We start from the raw sequence: 20,644 nt of genomic DNA, 5'->3' as shown, positions 1-20,644 counted from the left end.
TTATAGAGAAGTAAATAATTTGAAAAGCTTGTTTAAATAGTTGCTTCACAATTTTAGTTCAAATATGTTTACACATATTAACTGTGCACAGAAAAAACACACATTGATAAATTAATATTAAGGTTTATAATTCCCTTGCCATATGTTTAATGTAAATCATTTATATTAATGTTCTATCAAATATTTAATTTTACTTTCTTATTAATCACAAATAAGTGTGCATAATTATTCCCGCTAGGAAGGGGGTTGGGCTTTGGAGGGAAGTTCAGTGATTGGTTAAAATCTCTTCAGACTCTAAACCAATGAGCGACTGGCACTCTGCTTTAAAGACAGTGCGAAGACACGCGTTTTCATTCTCTCCTAGTTTCGACTGAGCAGTATTCAGTATTTGATTTTAAAAATGAGCGGCAGAGGCAAAACCGGTGGCAAGGCCAGAGCAAAGGCTAAGACTCGCTCCTCCAGGGCGGGATTGCAGTTCCCCGTCGGCCGTGTGCACAGGCTTCTCCGCAAAGGCAACTACGCTCAGCGTGTCGGTGCCGGTGCTCCGGTTTATCTGGCGGCTGTGCTCGAGTATCTCACCGCTGAGATCCTGGAATTGGCTGGAAACGCCGCTCGGGACAACAAGAAGACCCGCATCATCCCCCGTCACCTGCAGCTGGCGGTGCGCAACGACGAGGAGCTGAACAAACTCCTGGGCGGAGTGACCATCGCTCAGGGCGGCGTGCTGCCCAACATCCAGGCCGTGCTGCTGCCCAAGAAAACCGAGAAGCCCGCCAAATCCAAATAAAGGGATTCAAGTGAAACCCCAAAGGCTCTTTTAAGAGCCACCCACTTTATCTGATAAAGAGTGCTTTTCTTTGTAAGCATTAATGAGCGGCTCAAAGTGGTTTTCTAACTTTGTGATGCCAAAGACCCCCAGATATGATTAACTTTTTAAGAGGGGGGATGACTAGCCTGACAAACCAGATTAAATTTGATGCCGCTAGGGTGCGTCTAGATTTCTAGGCTAGGGGATAACCCATCACACTAGTAAAATCTATCATTACTTTGCATCTCAATCATGAGAGTCACAAAAGGTGTTCATTCTTAATATTATTTAATTTGACCTTTATTTAGCCAGAATAATCTCACTGAGATTAAAACTTTTTTTTCACAGGAGAGTCCTGGCCAAGAATGGGCAGCACTTACAAGAACGAACAAGACAATTTTTAAAATGCTTAAAAACAATTGCACATTGAGTTTCCTTATCTATTGACCAAATAATAGATTTAAATTGTTCCATAGAAACTGGAGTTTGTATTTTCAATGTCATCTGGAGTAGATTCCAAGCAGACGGTGATGCAAAAGCCCTTTTTCCCAGGTCAGTTCTAACCAATGGAACAGAAAGATTATAACAACTTTAAGACCGAAGGGAATATTTCACATCAATTTTCTGTTGAATAAGACAACCTAAATATGAAGGCAAAGGCAACAGCCCCAAAATGCTTTTGTAAATAATTAGATACCAATTAATTTTCCTTCTAATGGACAGTGAAGGCCAAGCTACTCTGTTATAGTGCAATGATGAGTTAAAGGTTTACAATCTGATATAAATCTTAGAGCGCTATGATAAACTGCATCCGGGAAGAAAGATGAGAAGCAAGCTGATACACCACATTAATCAAGGACTGGCAAAAAAGCAGCAGACACTAACCTCTTTTTAACATTAAATGAAAAACAAAACTTGTTCTTATAATAATACCCAAACTTTATCTTTATTTTTTTCTTTAACTTTAAGAGCCAAATGATAATGTATCAACAATGATGCCAAGATATTTATACTCTTTCACTAACTTAATCACATTACCTTGAAAAGACATGATGATCCCCTAATGTGTCTGTTTGCCAACCTACTTTATTAAAATCTAATAAGGTATTGAATATTATAATAGATTATCTGAAATAACAATCCCTATGTTAGCTTCAGGATAACAAATTGATTCATTTTACTCTGGCTGGGTCAGTAGCGGCAGGACGTTAACCCTAAATGTCTATTCTGGCTTCTGTGCTTTTATATGGACTGTAATGTGATTGTGTTCCAATCCGAGATTTGCACAAACACTGGGAATTAAGGCCAATATCTCGGAACAAATAAATACAACCATTTGGGTATAAGAGAAGATTTGTAGCCTACTCTTCCTTTGAGGTATTCAACAAAAGCAGCTCGAGCGGGAAACCCTCCGCGTTTGAAAATAGGAAACGCGCAGTCATTGGCTAGCACTCATGCGCATACGTCACATATCAGCCAATCACAAGCCTCGGCACCCTCGCGTACAAAAGCAGGCGTGTAGCAGAAAAGCGGCATTACAGCTCCAGCAGGACAGAGGGAACCTAAACTACAGCAATGGCAAGAACCAAGCAGACCGCTCGTAAATCCACCGGTGGCAAAGCCCCGAGGAAGCAGCTCGCCACTAAAGCCGCCCGTAAGAGCGCTCCGGCCACCGGCGGCGTCAAGAAGCCCCATCGCTACAGGCCCGGGACCGTGGCTCTGCGAGAGATCCGTCGTTATCAGAAATCCACCGAGCTGCTGATCCGCAAACTGCCCTTCCAGCGACTGGTGAGAGAAATCGCTCAGGACTTCAAGACGGATCTGCGCTTCCAGAGCTCCGCTGTCATGGCCCTGCAGGAGTCCAGCGAGGCTTATTTGGTCGGCCTGTTTGAGGACACCAACCTGTGCGCCATCCACGCCAAGAGGGTCACCATCATGCCCAAAGACATCCAGCTGGCCCGCCGCATCCGCGGAGAGCGCGCCTAAACCCGCATCTGCTTCAGCCGCTTTATCAAACCCCAAAGGCTCTTTTAAGAGCCACATAAGTTACACTAAATGAGACATTACCACTTTAAACGCTGAATATGAGTAGAAAGTTGCGTTACATTAACAATATTTCGGTCTTCAGTGTCTAAATCACTTGTTTTAGACTATATGGCTTAAAAATATGGAAATGCCAGCATTATCAGGTGGTGCTTCTAATTATTATTTTTTCATCTTCATTCTCCACTCCCTAAAAGAGAGATGTTTTGTCAGCACTGATGGATGAAGACATGGGCTGTGTGCTGTGACATCTGCTCGTGTTCATGTCTTTTGCACTTCAATAAATCTGTTAAATGTTAGAACTTTATTCAGGAACTCCCCAATAAACATTACTAAAGCAAGATGCATTTTTTAAAGAATGTAGACAAATATTTCTGATTTCAATTAGTAATAATACAAATGCAAATAACAAACAAAAAAAAGGAACAGAGAAAAAAGTAGAGTATTTGATATTTTGTAGAAGAGAAGTCAGGTGGTTCAACACACTAGACTGTATAGGTCACCTGTGTTTTCTCTAATGAAGAAGCATCAATTAAACTACTGAGAAGTACATATGCTAAGCCAACATGTCCGTTTACCAATCAGTGGCCAATTTTAAACTACAATAAATGTTTTTCAACCATTTTACAACAGACTTCCCAGATAGCAGACAAACAGTGAATCAGCGTTGAATCAATGTTAATGCATCAACTAAAATATCATTGAATCAATGTTGAGATCTCAATGTTGAGAATGTTGGTTTTTCATCAGGTTTGCACCCTGAAATAATGTTATTTCAACGATGAAAAATAGATCAAGATGGGCTTAAAATCAATAGTTTTCCAACTAAAATTAAACCACTTATTTAAGTGAATCAATGTTGAATCAATGTTAATGCATCAATCAAAATATCATTGAATCAATATTGAAATATAACATTGATTTTTCATCAGGTTTGCACCCTGAAATAATGTTATTTCAACAATGAAAAATAGATCAATCTTGCTTTATGTACAGCAGGATTCTATGCCAGTTAATTTGTCTCTTTATTTTATTCATTTTAATCAGAGACCATGTGTGGCTGCAGTCGATATGATTTTGCATCAAAAAGTCACTCAAAGTAAATAACATCCTTCAGTTTACATGCAAATGTATTTATTTATGCCCCCAAAGTTACAACAGGAAATCTCACATTGACTTAAAACAATTACATCTGAATTTATAACACAAATGAGAAGAGCCTGGAACAACATGACAACCTGCATCTGCAAAATGGAAGTAAATACAAATGTAAACGTGCCAATAAATACAGAAATGACACAGTACTACTGAAAGAAAGAAGGTAGAAGAAAGAATGAAATACTCCAAACTCAGGGGGTTCCACCATGAGCAATGTCCCGAAGCCTTTCAGGTTGTAATGGAGCCAGTTCTGCACCGTCCCAGCAAAGATAAACTCTGATGCCTCATTTATCAGCATTCACAGCATCTAAAACAACAAGAAGTTATTAAATATTTGGAAATGTGATTAATTATACATTACAAATATAGCCTACTACAAAATTAAGTGAAACTTGAAATTTTATCAAAATCTTGATATCCCAGTTAAAACGGTAACATTAAATTCAGGACTATTTAATGCATTTTAGAATAGACTTTAAAGGACCTGCAGACGCACAATGAATGAAAGAGCAAAGTGACTATATCCGGTGTTTTATCTAATAATATTATTGTATTTAATAGTAAATAAAGTGTGAAAAAGAAACAAGTAAATGAATGACCAAATAGCTAAATTAAGAAAATAAAAGAGGAGCTGTATAGGCTACATGGTGGTTTGGAAGAGATTTTTTTTCCATTTACAACACGAAATGGAGGCACAACTGTTTACTAAATTTCTGTAGTTTGATATAGCTGCCTACAGAACTTAAAGATCTCACTTTTTTCTTTTTTTTGCTGCATTAAAGATTAAACTGTAATGATGTAATAGTGATCTGCTCTCGTGATGATATCGTACAGCTGAAGCAGAGCTACTAGCTGATTGTATTTCCCCTTTACCGTGCTAACAGGTCAATCAGTTCTAGTTCTGCTTCAGCTGTGAGATACTCTCACGAGTGGCGAACACAATTACTGACAAGCCAGAAATTCTGACAAGTCAGAATTCGGACGCAATTCACAGTGTATATGCCAATCTTAAGGGAAAAAAAATGAATACAAATATGATATGGTTTGGTGAAAAACAAACTGAAACTCAATGTATTAAGATTATCCTGGCCGTTCGTTGTGTAATTTACGAGGGCGCTCATGTGACTATTATTAACATTGCAGTTCACTCTAACTCGCTGAGGAGAAGCACACAAGTTGTAAAACATAAAGATGAATAAAAACACTAAATTAAAATTGAGATGAATTTTATAAATATATTTTTGTAGGCCACTTACCTCTAAAAAACATGGTCGTTGTCCTGTGTCTTTTTCGCGATTGAAGTCTGTTCAGCTCATAGACAGTAAAAGAAATGGACGGAGCGTTCCCATTGACGTCAACGGCGAAAGAATGAAGTCAACCTAGGAGCACTCACTTCCTGATGGCTGAGCGAACTGCGCAGGCTCAGACTGAGCTTGACGACGTAGATGTGACGTGAGCCTCCTGTCTGACAGCTGTGAGTCTTCTAGTAGATGTGGAAAGCGAAATCTGAATCACGTTGTTTCAAATATTTTCTCCCGTTGCTTTTGGCTCACTATCGGCTTCTCCCCATTCTTCCCCCTTGACTTTATCAGACTTTATGTCTCCACGTCCCCCCGATTGTCTCATAGACAGTAAAAGATTGCCTGCGAGCGTCTCCTCAGGTCTATACGGTAATTTCTCAACTGTGCGACAGGGTCGCGTTGGTTATGACGCAATCGTTAGCCTATTTTTACAAAAACAGCTTCTGCGGGGCGATAGTGTAAGATACAAGGTAATGGAGCCTTTTATACATTGTCGTGTTTCTTTAGAAATAAACAATGGACAAATGGAGTCTTTAAACGTCTCAGATGTAAAGTTATTCACTGTCAAAGTGACTCAAAAATGAATGGGAGTCAATGGGATGCTAACAGCAGGTGATGGCTTGGTTAGCAATGGCAGCCCCTAGGGGTGGAACGCTTTCCGAGCGCTAGATTACCCCCTTGGTTCAGCTGCGCTTGCTTTGGTTGATTGGTGGATGTCTTGAAGGTGCATTACCGCCACCTGCTGGATTGGATTGTGGCGCATTCGATAGGGACCTGATAGGGACACATATTCTAAATTCTTTATTAACTCTGTATTCTTTAGATAAATAATGAAATGCATGTACATTCTACATGGTTTAAATAATAATAATAGCCTACATTTTTATTTATTTAAAACTGATAGACTAAATTTATGGTAGAAGTTCTTTGTTTTTGTTTTATTTGTTTTTTACATTTTTTATTTTAATAACATGAAATGTTATTAATGACAACATTACATGCCAGTAAGCAGGAAAATAATATACCTTTTAAAAAGATTCATAGTTTTTACAGCTTTCTTATTGGAAGAGTCAGAAATCAAACATGCATACAATTTTAACTCTTCCAGAAAAATTTAAAGAAAGGCTTACAATTACAAAATTTACATTTATGTATTCTTTGTTAATCCACACACTCGTTGGTGTACTCATTGTATCCTTTGAGGATAATACATGTGCTCACATTCACACAAATGTAGCCAATTGATTAGGATTTGTTTTAACATGTTGAATAATGTAACAGATAGATTGACCGTAAGCCTCACCGGTGGAGAATTAAGATGACCAAACATCAGCATTGATTCAATGTTTGTCTTTTCAACACTGAAAAGCATGGAATTATCAACATTGATCCAATATTATTTGGCAGTGAATTTTCAACATTGGTCCAGTGTGGTGTTAGCATTGAATTTTCAACATCGATCCAATATTACTTAGCATTGAAATTTCAACCTCAACCAAAATGATGATTCTGATGGAATTTCAACATTGAATCATTGTCACCATGCTATCTGGGTTGCTAAAAATCGTGAAGGCCCATCCCTAAACCAAGATTAGATGGATTAGAGCAAATTCCTGAAGTCTAAAAGTACGAAAAACCCAAAGTTTAAAAGTACGATGAAAAACGATACAGACCCCCATTAAGCTATGGCAGACGTGTCATTCAACCTATTGTAAGTCGATGTATCATCACAAGAGTCTTGAAAATATATTATGAAGGTTGAAAAATTACCTAGTGCTGATTTAAACTACAATACATGTTTTTCAACCATTTATTTTATTAAAATGCAGATTGTGGTTTGAAAACGCCCCACTGATCTGGAAACCCCCACTAGTGTTCTGCAGAGATACACACCTGCATGATCTTGTGCTCATCAACTACACATCACTGTTAGTTCAATGTCACTGTCTCCACCCATGTGTGCTGTTGACTTTCATCAGTTTCAATACTAATCCAACATACTTTAAACATTAAATTGTCAATCTCAACCAAAATAATGGTTTGGATCAAAACTCAACATTGTATCAATGCTACCATGCTGTCTGGGTAATGTTTTAAGAGCTCACTCAAGTTCTGGGGAGATAAACCATTTAGTGCTTTGTAAGTAATTACCAAGATTTTAAACTGTATGCAATGTTTAATAGGAAGCCAGTGTAGTGTTGACAGAACTGGGCTAATATGATCATACTTCCTGGTTCTAGTAAGAACTCGAGCTGCTGCGTTTTGGACCAGCTGGAGTTTGTTTATTAAGCGAGCAGGGCAACCACCCAGTAGAGCATTACAATAATCTAGCCTAGAGCTCATGAACGCATGTACTAACTGTTCAGGATTTGTCATTGAAAGCATGTGCTGTAATTTAGATATATGGTATATATATGGTATATATTTTATGGATATATTTTAAGATGGTAGAATGCAGTTTTACAGATGCTAGAAACGTGGCTTTCAAATGAAAGATTGGTATCAAAGAGCACACCCAGGTTTCTGACTGACGACGAGGGCTTGGCAGAGCAGTCATCGAGTGTTAGACTTCTAGGTTACTATTTGTGGAGCTTTTTTGTCCAATAATTAAAAATTCAGGTTTTTTTCTGAATTAAGTTGCAGGAAATTACAAGTCAACCAATGTTTTATATCAGCTATGCATTCCGTTAATTTTGTGAATTGATAAGTTTCATCAGGGCCTGAAGAAATATAGAGCTGAGTATCGTCAAAACTTACGGCATATTTACTAATGATAAGGGAGAGCGCAAAGGTTCGTACTCAGAAGTGAGTGAAGAGACACCAGACTGGCGGGCGCAGGTTGATGTAAATATACATCCGTTTAGCAACGAGTGTATAATTGTGAATAAATCACTAGGAGCCGTCAAAGAACGGCAGTGAATCTGTGTGCAACCAGAGTGAAGAGACACTAGAAGGGGCATGTCTAGTGTAAAACCGTAAGCCTGACTCTTCCATTCTTCCAATCCAGATAGGAGTTTTTCTTATGCATGTCACATTCAAATCCAGACTCAAAACATCTGTTTAGCTGTGCATTTACTGAATGAGCACTAAATTCGACTGATTGCACTGCAATTTATATATCCTCTTTTTCTAAACTGTTTTATTGTTTCTTTCGTATGCATGTTATTCTTAAGTCTTTTGCATCTGTTGTAATTATTTGTATTATTTTAACTCCTATGTAAAGCACTTTGAATTACCATTGTGTAAAAAATCTGCTTTATGAAATAAACTTGACTTTCCCTAGCATTAAAGGCAGACCCACAGAAGATCATTCATATTTTGACTCTTCTTCACGATAGAAATGCTCGGCCACTGCAATTTTCTTTATGTGGACATCAGGGGCGTTTTTAGGATTTTCATTTTAGGGGGGCTTAGCCCCCATTTAGGGTAGCCTATGGAAAAACAATTCACACTTTGGTTGGGGGTCCAAATTGTGCTATTAACTAGCTTACAAACATGCATACCCATAGGATATTGGCTGTTAATTATTACGTATAAAACTAATATTAATACCTTATTGCATGGCCATATTGTAGGATACATGCATTAATCATACCCAATAATGTAGGCAGGTTTATAATCACCAAGATCCCAGATGTTAGGGGGGTTCAGGGGCATGGTCCCCCAAGAAAATTTGAATTCTATGATCTACATATGTGCATTTTAAGATGTTCTGAAGGCCAAACAATTAGATAACAATAGCTTGAAAACCATTTCACTGGGCAGTAGATTATTTGTCTTTCTCTGTTTTTATCTTGCCCTGACTCTTCCCCTCACAACGCTGAGCTTTGACTGATATAGGCTAGACTAGTTTTTCCATTTTCGTCAGCGAAGAAAGTAAAAATATGGTTTAGGCCTACATATTAACATACATTTATATGTTTTATGAATAATTTTCTTAGACATGTTAATGTACTGTTTATTAAAGTTTAAGTTTATTAAATTAATTCACTATATAAACTGATTCATTACTAATATGCCCAATACTGAAAAAAACTGAGATTTTTTTTAATTTACTGAAGGTTACAAATGGAATTATATTAATTTACAATATATACACATTCATTATCAATATGCCGAATCTGGTGAAATGGCTTTGTTAATATTTCTTGTTCGTTAATTAGGCCTAGGCTAGCCTACATTATGACTCACACAGCATATTTTCATCTCAGAATAATGAAATTAGAAAAATGATTATTCATTTGCCTGAATATTTTTGTCTATTGTTTAACATTTCTAACTTAAAGCAGCAGCTGTCAAACATAAATGTTTATTTCAACTGCTTACATTTCTCCCGCTTTCGTTGTCGAGTTGCGCTCCTAAAATTCCCAAGAAGTCCTCGCTGCAGCCTGAAGCACGATGACGTACTGGATCTGATCCAACGCGTACTGGACGCGCATGCGCGGGGGTTTCATTCACAATTGGATGACGTCATACACGCATGCGCAGAAGAGTTTTGGGGACATCATTGAATGCACAGAAGAGTTTTGCTGGATAGATAAATACTCAAACCGCTCGCGCAAAAATAATGATTAATAACATGCTCATCGGGACACGCGTTTTGCATTTTCCCTTGAATGTGTAGGCTACTGTATTTTAAGCTCTTTACAGATCGTGTTGCATTGTACCTTGAGGATTAAAATTACAGAGACAATTACTTGACTCATTTTTCCTTCCACTCAACAGCTAGATCAGAATATACAATTGTAACTGTTTTGCATGCATGTACAGCGAAACTATGTAATTTAGGCATCACATGAAAAGATGATTTATTCATCAATAATTACTTTTTCAATAATACTATTTATCAGTAATACAACTACACAATAGAACATCATCTATATACAAAATTGATCATACATGTCAAGACTAGCGCATACGCATTATATTAACCCAGAGATCGGTATGAATGACGTTGCCATAACGATCCACCATCCAGTACGTATTGGATCTGATCCAGCAACGTCATCGTGCTACTTGCTACAGGCTGCAGCGAGGGGTGTCTCAAAATTCGCGCTCATGGCCAGTTTCTGTTTGAACATAAAGCCCGCCTACTCTGATTTGATTGGTTTTCTCAAATATTTTGACATTGAGGAGCGGTAACAGACCAATGAGGCTCAGATTTACACACACACACACACACACACACACACACACACACACACACACACACACACACTTCTGCTTCTGACGTGGGCTCTGCTCGGCGCCGCTGCGGCAGCGAATTGAAGTTCTCAACACACAGACAGACTAAAAGACGGGACGAAGCCTAGCTAAGCCTGCCACCAGTTTCATATATTTTAAAGGTTAATCACATATTTTTTAGGGGGGCTGAGGCATAAGTTTAGGGGGGCTGAAGCCCCCCTAAAAAGGGCCTAGCGACGCCTATGGTGGACATCAACTTATAAGATGTTAGAATCTAAAGATGTTAAACACAATTTAAACAACACAAATCAAAACGTGATTTTGTAATATTTGTGATCAGGCTCTGAACAGATTACCCATTAAAAGTTCTTTCCGCCAATAGAATCGCTCTGGGGTCCTAAGCAGACTCTATTTCACAGGGGGATTTCTCATGACACTGGATTAGAAGAAAGAACATTATCGTTGTAGCAAAGTTCGTATAGAAGGAAGGAAGAGGACACGGGGGTCGGCAGGACTGTTGATGCTCTTTATTTTCAAACTCAAATCACAACGTGCACACTTCAGCGTTTGTCTTTTTCTCATATGCTCATTCTCAGTTTCACTTCCGGGTCACGCAACTTCCGGGTTCCGGATAACTCAGTGTCTCTTAGTGGGTCGCATCAACAGTCCGACTCTCTCTCTCCCTGGTCTCTGGTTCCGCTGGTGTTTTATCCCGTCTCCGCGCTCATTACTGGAACAAGAGACAGGTGTTATTAATCTGCGTCCAACCCACTCACTTACCGCTCGTCCCGCGGCTCTCTCTCCCGCTGCAGACCTCGCTGAACCACGCCCCCCTTGCCACATACCCCCACCGCCCGACTCAGGCCGGGGAGCCGTCCGGCCCGCAAAAACTGTCTTACCTCCTTTTTGGTCTTGGGCCTCGGACAGGTTGCAATTGCGGCAGTCTTATCAATTTGGGGACGCACCTGACCATGACCCAAGTGGAAGCCCAGATACCTTACTTCCACCCGCCCAATCGCACACTTCTTTGGGTTGGCCGTGAGCCCCGCTCCCCTCAGCGACCTCAGGACCGCCCTCACATGCTGCATATGCCGCTGCCAATCGTGACTATAAATCACTATGTCATCCAGGTACGCAGCAGCATATACAGCATGGGGGCGCAAAATCCTATCCATGAGTCGCTGGAAGGTTGCGGGCGCCCCGAACAAGCCGAAAGGAAGCGTGACAAATTGGTGTAATCCAAACGGCGTGGTGAAAGCTGTCTTTTCTTTGGACAATGGAGACAAGGGGATCTGCCAATAGCCCTTTGTTAAGTCCAGTGTCGAATAAAATCGAGCCGTGCCTAACCGATCAAGCAACTCGTCAACCCGCGGCATTGGATACGCGTCGAATTTCGACACAGCGTTCACCTTGCGGTAGTCCACACAGAACCTGACCGAGCCGTCTGTTTTGGGGACCAAAACTATCGGGCTCGCCCAGTCACTGTTGGACTCCTCGATTACTCCCATGTCGAGCATTGCGCCTAATTCTTCCTGAACTACTTTTTTCTTGTGTTCAGGCAAGCGATACGGCCGGCTGCGAACTACCACGCCCGGCTCGGTCTCGATATGGTGCTGAATCAAGTCGGTACGTCCCGGTAGGGGCGAGAACACGTCAGCGAACTCCGCCTGCAGTTTTGATAAATCAGTGAGTTGTAACGGTGAGAGGTGATCTCCCCCAGGGGCCAGCGCGTCTGATTGCGCTTTAATGCTCGCCTCTGGCCCGAGATCATCCTCTCCCCCGATCACCGTTGCCAACAACACTGATTCCACCTCATTCCATTTTTTTAGCAGGTTGAGGTGGTATATTTGACGGGCCCCGTTCCTATCGGATCGTATCACTTCATAATCAAGCTCTCCTACCTGTCGTGCGACCTCAAACGGCCCCTGCCACTTTGACATTAATTTTGAGCTCGACGTAGGGAGTAGAACGAGCACTTTCTCTCCCGGTGTGAATTTGCGTAGTTTTGTATCCCTGTTATATGACCGGCTCTGGCGGTCCTGGGCTTGCAACAAATTCTCCCTCGATAGCCGCCCCAAGGTGTGGAGTTTTGTTCGCAAGTCCAGCACATACTGAATTTCGTTCTTAGCCAAAGAAGGCCCCTCCTCCCAAGTTTCTCGTAGGACGTCCAGCACCCCCCGGGGCTGCCGTCCGTAGAGAAGCTCGAAAGGGGAAAACCCCGTGGAGGCTTGCGGGACCTCCCGCACAGCAAATAAGAGGGGTTCTAACCACCGATCCCAATTTTTGGCGTCTTCCTGTACGAATTTACGGATCATGGATTTAAGAGTGCGATTAAATCGTTCGACCAAGCCGTCTGTTTGTGGGTGATAGACGCTTGTTCGAATGGATTTAATGCCCAATAATCCGTACAATTCGCTTAACATGCGTGACATAAACGCCGTGCCTTGATCAGTGAGGATTTCCTTCGGAATCCCCACTCGGGAGATTAAACGAAACAGTGCGTCCGCAACACTCTTCGCCGAGATGTTGCGGAGAGCCACTGCTTCCGGATATCGTGTTGCGTAGTCCACGATAACTAGCGCAAAACGATGTCCGCGTGCGGATCGTTCTAATGGCCCGATGAGGTCCATCGCAATTCTCTCGAAGGGGACCTGCATTAATGGAAGGGGGCGCAATGGCGCTTTTGGGGCGGCCAGTGGATTCACCAACTGACATTCCGGACAAGACGCGCACCACCTGCGCACATTGTCATGAATGCCTGGCCAAAAAAATCGGGTCATTAAACGATTCAGCGTGGCCGCCTGTCCCAGGTGGCCCGCCATGGGGTTAGAGTGAGCCGCCTGGAAAAGCATTTCCCGGCGGCTCTTTGGTACTAACAGCTGGGTTGTATCTACCTTTGTCTGAGTGTCTTGGGTCACTCGATACAACCGATCCTTGATTATGGCAAAATATGGATACGAGACAGGCAAGGCAGGTTGGAGAGACTGACCGTCAATCGATCGGACCTGCTGGAAGGCATTTTTGAGGGTCTCATCTTGTGACTGCTCCAGCGGAAAGTCATCGCGGTCCGAGAGAATCAGTCTCTCAATCCCGCTCGGTTCCGCTGAAGCTGTCCCCAAGGGTCCCGTCTCAGTCTCCCCAAGCTGCACTCGCGCCGCCCCCCTCCTCGCCTTTTTCTCCCAAGCGGCATCCGCGCATAACGACCCCAATAAAGCCGGAAAGGCGGGCCAATTTGTCCCCAGAATTAGCGGATGCCGGAGGTGTGGACTAACCGCCACCTCTATACTATGCTTTTTCCCCCGAAACTGTATCGTGACCGGGACAACCGGATATTCCACCACATCCCCGTGCACACACCGCACCTTAACCATGCGGCTTGAATCCAATGCCCCAGGCTGCATCAGGCTTTGATGGATCGAGGTTTGGTTACATCCTGAATCCACCAAGGCCTGATATGTACCCCCCTTGATACTCACAGGAATTTGGTACTCTCCTGCCTGATCGGGGGTGGTCCGCTGGACGTTCGGGATCCGGATCATTGTTCCGATGTCCATCATCGGACATCGGTCCACAAAATGATCCGGATCACCGCACCGCCAGCAGGCCAGCCCAGGCCTACCCGCCGCCCCGGCGGCGGGGAGTGGGTTGGAGAATGAGCACGGAAAGGGAGCGGAACCAGAGCCATTGTCACTACCAGCCCCCAGCGGCCCCGCCCCCCTGGGCGGAGCCCGCGAACTCCCGGATGGTCCGAGGCCCATCCCACCCCGGCCTCTGGGGGGGACGCGAGGAGGGCCTGGAGGGCGGGACCTGGGGAGAGGGACAGAGCGAGAGAGAGAGAGAGAGGGGGGAGAGAGAGAGGGAGAAGTTAATGGGGGCTCGCCGACCCCCGGGCACGCCACCAGGTGGTCCTCCGCCAAGTTGATGGCCGTCTCCAGCGACGTGGGCCGGTGGCACTGGACCCACTCGGCGGTCTTCCTTGGGAGCCGAGCAATAAACTGCTCCAGCACCACCAGATCGACAACATGGTCCACGTCGCTTCCGCCGGCCAGCAGCCATCTGCGGCACTCGTCCCGGAGCTGTTGGGCCATTGCGAAGGGTCGGCCGGACTCACCCCACTCCATGGAACGGAACCGCTGTCTGTGTTGTTCCGGGGTCCGGCCGACCCGCTGAAGGATGGCCCTCTTCAGATCGTCGTAGTCCAGGAGGTTCGCAACCGGTAGTTGTTGCGCGGCCGCCTGGGCTTCTCCTGATAGTAGCGGGATGAGGCGCACCGGCCACTGTGTCCGGGGCCACCCGCAGGCCTCCGCGGCCTTCTGAAACAGATCTACGAAGGCCTCCGGGTCGTCTTCTGGCCCCATTTTATGGAGGGGCACGTGGACCGGTGCGCTGGCCAGCCCGGCGGCCTCGGCGCGAACCTCCCGATCCATCCAGCTCCGGAACCGCTCGCGGTCCTCTTGCTGGCCTTGGACTGTCGCCTCGAAGCGGCGCTCCTGTTCCGTCCGAAGGTCCAGCATCGCCTGGTGTTGTTCTTGGTGGAGGACCGCGAGGGAGTTGATGATATCCGCAAATGGCGTGGCGGAGGGCGTCTGCATGGCGGCGGCTCGGTCCTACTTCCTTCCCGGGTTTCGGCACCAGTGTAGCAAAGTTCGTATAGAAGGAAGGAAGAGGACACGGGGGTCGGCAGGACTGTTGATGCTCTTTATTTTCAAACTCAAATCACAACGTGCACACTTCAGCGTTTGTCTTTTTCTCATATGCTCATTCTCAGTTTCACTTCCGGGTCACGCAACTTCCGGGTTCCGGATAACTCAGTGTCTCTTAGTGGGTCGCATCAACAGTCCGACTCTCTCTCTCCCTGGTCTCTGGTTCCGCTGGTGTTTTATCCCGTCTCCGCGCTCATTACTGGAACAAGAGACAGGTGTTATTAATCTGCGTCCAACCCACTCACTTACCGCTCGTCCCGCGGCTCTCTCTCCCGCTGCAGACCTCGCTGAACCACGCCCCCCTTGCCACAATCGTATTTACTTCCACATTGCAAAATAAAGTGGATAACATTTCTCTAAGCGTTCCCCAAGGTTGTTTTTTTCTTCTTCTTCCAATTATTTGTTTTGATTTGTTTGATTGAAGCTATTTCATGAAATAAAAACGTATTTTAAAATCATCGGTTAGAATATAATGCAAACCATATAGGGTTAAATTTTGAGATATGTTTTCCTTTTGTAGTCTCTTTCTCTCTCTCTTGTCTTTGTCTCTTTGCAAGAAATCACTTGAGTCAGTGATCCGGATGCCAAAGCTTAGACTTTAAGATAAAAAAGCTGAAAAAAATTCACAATTAAAATCGCAACTCATTTTATACAGTTTTTAACTCATTACCTTTTATCCAGGTGTTTGGCACTTTTTCATTTTCAAACAGTTTGAAAATATACAGCTGGTTTCTTTTCAACTCTTTTTCATTTGCTCATCCACAGTTGTGATCAAATCTTCAGCTACTCCCTAATAATGGCATGCGCTGTTTTGAAACTTTTGTAACATGCTGAAGGCCAAAGAAGAGATACTCTTATGGTGCAAATTCAGGTAAAGGGAGACAGTATAAATCAGAGGCCTGAAATCATGCATATTCAGCAAATATAGGCTACCTGACATGTCACATAAACATATAGTGTTATAAACAATGATTGCATGTCATTCAGTTTCTCTGTATATTATATAATAAATATAATTTGATTCTGCTAATATCATCTTCGTTAAATTAGTCTAGGCTATTAAAACTTTTTTATGCATAATTATGAAAAAAACATTATCTAGATTTTTTTAAAGATTATTTTCATTACTTTAATATGATGCTAAAATTATTAATATGATGCCGTTAATATGATGCCAAAAATTATTTAAATGTCCACATATGTGGACACCATGCAACTAAGATGTAAAATGGGACACAAAGCCACAGATGACAATATGGAACATTGTGTTTTTATTATGGCATGTTATGGTATGTATTTCAGCCCAGTTATTAAAAACAATAATATATAAAATAATAACAATAAAACACATATTGTAGGAACTATAACGGTAGTTACATATATGCGGAAACCTAAAGCTGGGCTTTGCTGGCTTCTACTCCTCATCACTTCTGTCACTTCCGATGTCCTCTTAAAGAATTAGGAAGAAAAAAAAGTAATGAAAAATGTAATGTTAGTGGTAATGTGTGGTTGCTTTTAAACGTGGTCTTAAAAAACATCCCTTTAGCAGAGCTTTTGATTGATTTAATTTGTTACTTGTTCATTTTTCAGTTTTAATATAAAGTGTGTTACAAATAAAATGTATTATTATTTATTAATAAAGGGGCTTTTGTGTAGGAGGGAATTTCTGTCACTTCCGGTGTCCTCTGAGGTATTCTCTGTTATTCTGGACTGAGAGCTTGACCTGTGCTGTCCCTGTTTGGAAGGCAAAATGTAAATTGTCTCAATATATATGTGTAAAGTTGCCATTTAATGCAGTAAAATGTCATTTTTTAATGGTTATTTAGGTGTCTGTTTTATTACAATATAAATCAAATCATAACATCTTTGCAAAAATAGAACAAATTATACTAGCAGGTGACACAGACCTTATACAATCGGACTCCACTGTTGCATGACGTCCACATATGTGGACAGTTAGTTTTTGGTGTATACAAACTACATTTTAATCTATATATATATATATATATATATATATATATATATATATATATATATATATATATATATATATATATATAATATCTTTTTTTTTATCTAGCTCAATTGACCTCCTTGTATAAAAGTTTTTCACAGATATGCCTGCGTCATTTGGCACATGGCTATCGCTGTCAGACATCTTGGATTTAAGATGTCATCAAGCAATGAATATTTGGAATACAAATCAGAAGCCACTGTTACAATACTGCTGTCAATCTACTGACACTGCCCTCTAGTGGTTTGGAGAAAATGACCATGCTAAATGACCCTAAATGGAGTTAAATTTACTGTCCCCGAAATGTGGACACCATGCATGAAAGGGTTAAGCAAAGGACAGGTGTCCTTAGATCAGTTTAGGGTTAAATCAATTGTTTTGTGTTGAAGGGGAGGAGCGTGTTGCGGCGCTGGTTTCTGTCAGGTCCTGTAAGCAAATATAACCGGCCTCCTTGTTGCGCTTTTTCTCTATTCGGTAAAGTCTTTTGACATACAGAAGTGTGTTGACTCAATCATGTCTGGAAGAGGCAAAGGCGGTAAGGGACTCGGCAAAGGAGGCGCCAAGCGTCACCGTAAAGTTTTGCGCGATAACATCCAGGGAATCACCAAACCGGCCATCCGTCGTCTGGCTCGCCGCGGCGGTGTCAAGCGCATCTCCGGTCTGATCTACGAGGAGACCCGCGGAGTGTTGAAGGTGTTCCTGGAGAACGTTATCCGCGATGCCGTGACCTACACCGAGCACGCCAAGAGAAAGACCGTCACCGCCATGGATGTTGTGTACGCGCTGAAGCGACAGGGACGCACCCTGTACGGTTTCGGAGGTTAATCACCTGAAATCAAGAGAAACTACAAACCCAACGGCTCTTTTAAGAGCCACCCACTTTCTCGCATAAAGAGTCATATCACATCAATGCTGGGAATATGTAAAATACAACTATTACTTTTTAAAACTGATAAATGCCCAATGAAACGCTTCATAAAATGGCATTATCACAAATAGCCTTCCAGATATTTTACAAGGGAGGTGTTGTATTTCAAAATCAGCTGCAGAAACATGATGCAAGTGGTTCATTTAGTCTGTTTTAAATGCCCCATAATGTTCCTACAAAGAAATTAGCCCGGGTTCTTATGGGTTATTTATCATTTTACATAAACTACTGTTCTGAATAACAGAAATGTGTAAGTTATGCGAAGAATATATTGGCACTCTATCAAATCATTATGCTGTAGAATTGCACTGAAATCAGCTTTTGGCTGATAGTTACATTTGAGTTCTAGTAATGTGTATTTCAGAGAAGATAACTGTCTATTGCAATTCAAAGTCATTTACAGAATTAAGAAAAAAAAAAAAATCTAATGTTAGTGGTAATGTGTGATTGATTTTAAACGTTGTCTTAAAACCCACATTTTTAGCAGAGCTTTTGAGTGATTTGATTTGTTACTTGTTCGTTTTTAATATAAAGTGAGTTACAAATAAAATGTATTATTATTTATTAATAAAAGGGCTTTTGTGTAGGAGGGAATTTCTGGTACGAAATCAATTTTTAAAAAGGAATCTATTAATTTATTCTATAATATATATATATATATATTCGGATTACATTATCTTGCAGAATATTAGTCTTCAAACTTTTATTTAAGTAAAAAGGCGGGAAATGAACAAAGGAAACGGAGTCTGTGCGGGGATGTCCTTCAAACATAAAGCGGTAGGCGGGGCTAATATTTGGCCGTCCATGATTGGCCCTCGTTCCTCTCGCGATACAAGGAGTTGTCCAATGACATTTTATGGATTCGGCCCTTATCTCTTCCTAAATTAGCATAAGGCGGTGAATAAATGCCTCTGTATCGCTCCAGAGCTCACATTGATTCTTCAGCATCATAATGCCTGAACCAGCGAAGCCCGCGCCCAAGAAGGGCTCCAAGAAGGCCGTCACCAAGACCGCCGCTAAGGGAGGAAAGAAGCGCAGAAAGTCCAGGAAGGAGAGCTACGCCATTTATGTGTACAAAGTGCTGAAGCAGGTTCATCCTGACACCGGCATCTCCTCCAAGGCGATGGGCATCATGAACTCTTTCGTCAACGACATCTTCGAGCGCATCGGCGGTGAGGCGTCTCGTCTGGCGCACTACAATAAGCGCTCCACCATCACTTCCAGAGAGATCCAGACCGCCGTGCGTCTGTTGCTGCCCGGAGAGCTGGCCAAACACGCCGTGTCCGAGGGCACAAAGGCCGTCACCAAATACACCAGCTCCAAGTGAGCTGTGTTCTGACCTTAACCTCCCCAAAGGCTCTTTTAAGAGCCACACATGTTCTCGTCTAAAGAGCTTTTGTTTTATCCTGTTTTGATCACTTAAATTTGGAGTACCGTAATATGAATGCTGGCAATATTCTCAACCTTCAACCAATTATTTAAGCCTAGTGCAGTATATGAACTAAAATATGGTGTCTGATTATGTTTTGTTTTAGAAAAAATAATTTAAAAGGGAAAAAGTCACTTATGCAAGTAAAAAAATTCCCATGCTGTGTTGATACTTTAAAGAAAAGTCTGTTTTGATCTTTAACTATTTTAATAAACTTATTTATTAAATAGAATTGTAATTGTTTTGCATACATGTACAGCGAAACTAGGATAATTTAGGCATCATATTTATAAAAAGATGATTTATTCATCAATAATTACTTCATACTATTTATCAGTACTACAACTATACAGTTTAGAACATCATATTGACCATACATTAAGACTATAGCGCATACGCATTATAAATTAACCCAGAGATTGGTATGAATGTCATTGCCATATTGGATCTGATCCAGCTACGTAATCGTGCTACAGGCTGCAGCAAGGGGTGTCTCATTTAAATTTTGATAATTCTTTATTTGGAATTATAATTTGGGAAAATTTGTATTGGTTTCAAAATTGGGTATTATTAGAAAGATAAGTTTTGGGGAGTGTCATGCAAAAAAGGAGTTTTGTCTGGTTTGGATTAGTGGTCTTGGACTGGAGAGGAGAGAGAAACCCGACTGACAGTTGCACTTAAATTGCTCAGATGGTGTGGTTTAGACTGCATAAGCCATGAGAAACCCAGTGTTAGGCTGAAGAAGCGCTAAACGCTTTTTTGTTATTTTAGTTTGTTTTTGGTGCATCGAATGCGGGTAGACTGGTTAGCAGTTGAGCTGCAGGTTGGCGTACTGAAGACTAGGCTTGAGGATAATTAGTTGTTTAATTATTAGTTAGGTGCAGGGTGGCTTTACAAGAGTTCTGGCAGTGGAGGTGTGACCAGTTGGTTCGGCTGAGTATAACCTTATTTGTTTAAACGTTCTGTGGGTTGTAGTAAAATGGGCCGAAATGGATTTGTTACAGGATTTTTTTAGTTGCTCCTATGAATGAAAAATTAGGAGGTCTGTCAAAAGAACAATTGTTTAAAGTAGCTGA

The 20,644-nt window shown here is 41.9% G+C and overlaps 4 protein-coding genes across 4 annotated transcripts; all 4 read left to right on the top strand.

Annotated features, from left to right (window-relative positions):
• Positions 1-385: 385 nt before the first annotated feature.
• Positions 386-787, top strand: LOC137064744 (histone H2A-like). Its single transcript, XM_067436246.1, has one exon. The coding sequence runs from the start codon at positions 401-403 to the stop codon at positions 785-787; it is 387 nt and encodes a 128-aa protein (XP_067292347.1). The 5' UTR covers positions 386-400.
• Positions 788-2,317: 1,530 nt separating this feature from the next.
• On the top strand, positions 2,318-2,902 carry LOC137064957 (histone H3-like). Its single transcript, XM_067436519.1, has one exon. The coding sequence runs from the start codon at positions 2,384-2,386 to the stop codon at positions 2,792-2,794; it is 411 nt and encodes a 136-aa protein (XP_067292620.1). The 5' UTR covers positions 2,318-2,383; the 3' UTR covers positions 2,795-2,902.
• Positions 2,903-17,580: 14,678 nt separating this feature from the next.
• LOC137065223 (histone H4) lies at positions 17,581-18,087 on the top strand. Its single transcript, XM_067436816.1, has one exon. It carries the CDS (start codon positions 17,725-17,727, stop codon positions 18,034-18,036), a length of 312 nt encoding a protein of 103 aa, XP_067292917.1. The 5' UTR covers positions 17,581-17,724; the 3' UTR covers positions 18,037-18,087.
• A 979-nt stretch (positions 18,088-19,066) lies between these two features.
• On the top strand, positions 19,067-19,466 carry LOC137065172 (histone H2B-like). The gene has a single exon (XM_067436751.1). It carries the CDS (start codon positions 19,092-19,094, stop codon positions 19,464-19,466), a length of 375 nt encoding a protein of 124 aa, XP_067292852.1. The 5' UTR covers positions 19,067-19,091.
• The last annotated feature ends 1,178 nt before the right edge of the window (positions 19,467-20,644 follow it).

The sequence above is a fragment of the Pseudorasbora parva genome, chromosome 25 (genome assembly GCF_024679245.1).
Source record: "Pseudorasbora parva isolate DD20220531a chromosome 25, ASM2467924v1, whole genome shotgun sequence".
In the NCBI taxonomy this organism is placed as follows: Eukaryota; Metazoa; Chordata; class Actinopteri; order Cypriniformes; family Gobionidae; genus Pseudorasbora; species Pseudorasbora parva.
Note: the sequence above shows the minus strand (reverse complement) of the source record. Positions and strands in the feature narration are given on the sequence as shown.